Source organism: Volvox carteri (genome assembly GCF_000143455.1).
Source record: "Volvox carteri f. nagariensis unplaced genomic scaffold VOLCAscaffold_97, whole genome shotgun sequence".
Lineage (NCBI taxonomy): Eukaryota > Viridiplantae > Chlorophyta > Chlorophyceae > Chlamydomonadales > Volvocaceae > Volvox > Volvox carteri.
In genome coordinates this window covers 132,778-137,112 of record NW_003307640.1, presented here as the reverse complement: position 1 = coordinate 137,112, position 4,335 = coordinate 132,778, and the positions used below count along the sequence as shown (strand labels likewise).

The 4,335-nt window shown below is 44.0% G+C and overlaps 1 protein-coding gene across 1 annotated transcript; it reads left to right on the top strand.

Annotated features, from left to right (window-relative positions):
* Positions 1 to 1,541: 1,541 nt before the first annotated feature.
* On the top strand, positions 1,542 to 4,123 carry VOLCADRAFT_69579 (uncharacterized protein; the record flags this gene model as incomplete). Its single annotated transcript, XM_002958530.1, has 3 exons — positions 1,542 to 1,848; positions 2,544 to 2,824; positions 3,890 to 4,123. Coding segments are annotated over 3 exons (822 nt in total), but the record flags the coding sequence as incomplete, so codon positions are not given.
* Positions 4,124 to 4,335: the final 212 nt, after the last annotated feature.

Sequence of the window (4,335 nt, the reverse complement as noted above, 5' to 3'; positions counted from 1 at the left end):
GATCGCATATGCTTGCAGACCGCATATGCTTGCAGATCACATCTGCTTGCAGATCGCATATGCTTGCATATGGCATATGCTTACATATGGCATATGCTTGCATATGGCATATGCTTGCAGATTGCATATGCTTGCAGATTCGCATATGGCATATGCTTGCAGATTGCATATGCTTGCAGATCGCATATGCTTGCAGATCGCATATGGCATATGCATGCAGATCGCATATGCTTGCAGATCGCATATGCTTGCAGATCACATATGCTTGCAGATCGCATATGCTTGCAGATTGCATATGCTTGCAGATCGCATATGGCATATGGTTGCAGATCGCATATGGCATATGCTTGCAGATCGCATATGGCATATGCTTGCAGATCGCATATGGCATATGCTTGCAGATCGCATATGGCATATGCTTGCAGATCGCATATGGCATATGCTTGCAGATCGCATATGGCATATGCTTGCAGATCGCATAGGCATATGCTTGCAGATCGCATATGCAAACATATGGCATATGCTTGCAGATTGCATATGCTTGCAGATCGCATATGCAAACATATGGCATATGCTTGCAGATTGCATATGCTTGTAGATCGCATAATGGCATATGCTTGCAGATCGCATAATGGCATATGCTTGCAGATCGTTAATGGCATATGCTTGCAGATCGCATATGGCATATGCTTGCAGATCGCATATGGCATATGCTTGCAGATCGCATATGGCATATGCTTGCAGATCGCATATGGCATATGCTTGCAGATCGCATACGGCATATGCTTGCAGATCGCATATGCAAACATATGGCATATGCTTGCAGATTGCATATGCTTGCAGATCGCATATGCAAACATATGGCATATGCTTGCAGATTGCATATGCTTGTAGATCGCATAATGGCATATGCTTGCAGATCGCATAATGGCATATGCTTGCAGATCGTTAATGGCATATGCTTGCAGATCGCATATGGCATATGCTTGCAGATCGCATATGCAAGCATATGGCATATGCTTGCAGATCGCATATGCCTGCAGATCGCAATTGGCATATGCTTGCAGATCGCATATGGCATATGCTTGCAGATCGCATATGGCATGTGTTTGCAGATCGCATATGCAAACATATGGCATATGCTTGCAGATTGCATATGCTTGCAGATCGCATAATGGCATATGCTTGCAGATCGCATAATGGCATATTATTGCAGATCGCATTATGGCATATGCTTGCAGATCGCATAATGGCATATGCTTGCAGATCGTTAATGGCATATGCTTGCAGATCGCATATGGCATATGCTTGCAGATCGCATATGCAAGCATATGACATATGCCTGCAGATCGCATATGCCTGCAGATCGCATAATGGCATATGCTTGCAGATCACATATGCCTGCAGATCGCATAATGGCATATGCTTGCAGATCGCATATGCAAACATATGGCATATGCTTGCAAATTGCATATGCTTGCAGATCGCATAATGGCATATGCTTGCAGATCGCATAATGGCATATGCTTGCAGATCGCATAATGGCATATGCTTGCAGATCGTTAATGGCATATGCTTGCAGATCGCATATGGCATATGCTTGCAGATCGCATATGGCATATGCTTGCAGATCGCATATGGCATATGCTTGCAGATCGCATATGGCATATGCTTGCAGATCGCATATGGCATATGCTTGCAGATCGCATATGGCATATGCTTGCAGATCGCATACGGCATATGCTTGCAGATCGCATATGCAAACATATGGCATATGCTTGCAGATTGCATATGCTTGCAGATCGCATATGCAAATATATGGCATATGCTTGCAGATTGCATATGCTTGTAGATCGCATAATGGCATATGCTTGCAGATCGCATAATGGCATATGCTTGCAGATCGTTAATGGCATATGGTTGCTGATCGCATATGGCATATGCTTGCAGATCGCATATGGCATATGCTATGCTGATCGCATATGGCATATGCTTGCAGATCGCATATGGCATATGCTTGCAGATCGCATATGGCATATGCTTGCAGATCGCATATGGCATATGCTTGCAGATCGCATACGGCATATGCTTGCAGATCGCATATGCAAACATATGGCATATGCTTGCAGATTGCATATGCTTGCAGATCGCATATGCAAATATATGGCATATGCTTGCAGATTGCATATGCTTGTAGATCGCATAATGGCATATGCTTGCAGATCGCATAATGGCATATGCTTGCAGATCGTTAATGGCATATGGTTGCTGATCGCATATGGCATATGCTTGCAGATCGCATATGCAAGCATATGCATATGCTTGCATATGGCATATGCCTGCAGATCGCATATGGCATATGCTTGCAGATCGCATATGGCATATGCTTGCAGATCGCATATGGCATGTGTTTGCAGATCGCATATGCAAACATATGGCATATGCTTGCAGATTGCATATGCTTGCAGATCGCATATGGCATATGCTTGCAGATTGCATATGCTTGCAGATCGCATATGCTTGCAGATCACATATGCTTGCAGATCGCATATGCTTGCAGATTGCATATGGTTGCAGATCGCATATGGCATATGGTTGCAGATCGCATATGGTATATGCTTGCAGATCGCATATGGCATATGCTTGCAGATCGCATATGGCATATGTTTGCAGATCGCATATGGCATATGCTTGCAGATCGCATATGGCATATGCTTGCAGATTCGCATATGGCATATGCTTGCAGATCGCATATGCTTGCAGATCGCATATGCTTGCAGATCACATATGCTTGCAGATCGCATATGCTTGCAGATTGAATATAGTTGCAGATCGCATATGGCATATGGTTGCAGATCGCATATGGCATATGCTTGCAGATCGCATATGGCATATGCTTGCAGATCGCATATGGCATATGCTTGCAGATCGCATATGCTTGCAGATCGCATATGCTTGCAGATCGCATATGCTTGCAGATCGCATATGCTTGCAGATCGCATATGCTTGCAGATCGCATATGCTTGCATATGGCATATGCTTACATATGGCATATGCTTGCATATGGCATATGCTTGCAGATTGCATATGCTTGCAGATTCGCATATGGCATATGCTTGCAGATTGCATATGCTTGCAGATCGCATATGCTTGCAGATCACATATGCTTGCAGATCGCATATGCTTGCAGATTGCATATGGTTGCAGATCGCATATGGCATATGCTTGCAGATCGCATATGGCATGTGTTTGCAGATCGCATATGCAAACATATGGCATATGCTTGCAGATTGCATATGCTTGCAGATCGCGTAATGGCATATGCTTGCAGATCGCATAATGGCATATGCTTGCAGATCGCATAATGGCATATGCTTGCAGATCGCATAATGGCATATGCTTGCAGATCGTTAATGGCATATGCTTGCAGATCGCATATGGCATATGCTTGCAGATCGCATATGCAAGCATATGACATATGCCTGCAGATCGCATATGCCTGCAGATAGCATAATGGCATATGCTTGCAGATCACATATGCCTGCAGATCGCATAATGGCATATGCTTGCAGATCGCATATGCAAACATATGGCATATGCTTGCAAATTGCATATGCTTGCAGATCGCATAATGGCATATGCTTGCAGATCACATAATGGCATATGCTTGCTGATCGCATAATGGCATATGCTTGCAGATCGTTAATGGCATATGCTTGCAGATCGCATATGGCATATGCTTGCAGATCGCATATGCAAGCATATGGCATATGCTTGCAGATCGCATATGCCCGCAGATCGCATATGGCATATGCTTGCAGATCGCATATGCTTGCAGATCGCATATGCTTGCAGATCACATATGCTTGCAGATCGCATATGCTTGCAGATTGAATATGGTTGCAGATCGCATATGGCATATGGTTGCAGATCGCATATGGCATATGCTTGTAGATCGCATATGGCATATGCTTGCAGATCGCATATGGCATATGCTTGCAGATCGCATATGGCATATGCTTGCAGATCGCATATGGCATATGCTTGCAGATCGCATATGGCATATGCTTGCAGATCGCATATGGCATATGCTTGCAGATCGCATACGGCATATGCTTGCAGATCGCATATGCAAACATATGGCATATGCTTGCAGATTGCATATGCTTGCAGATCGCATATGCAAACATATGGCATATGCTTGCAGATTGCATATGCTTGCAGATCGCATAATGGCATATGCTTGCAGATCGTTAATGGCATATGCTTGCAGATCGCATATGGCATATGCTTGCAGATCGCATATGCAAGCATATGGCATATGCTGCAGATCGC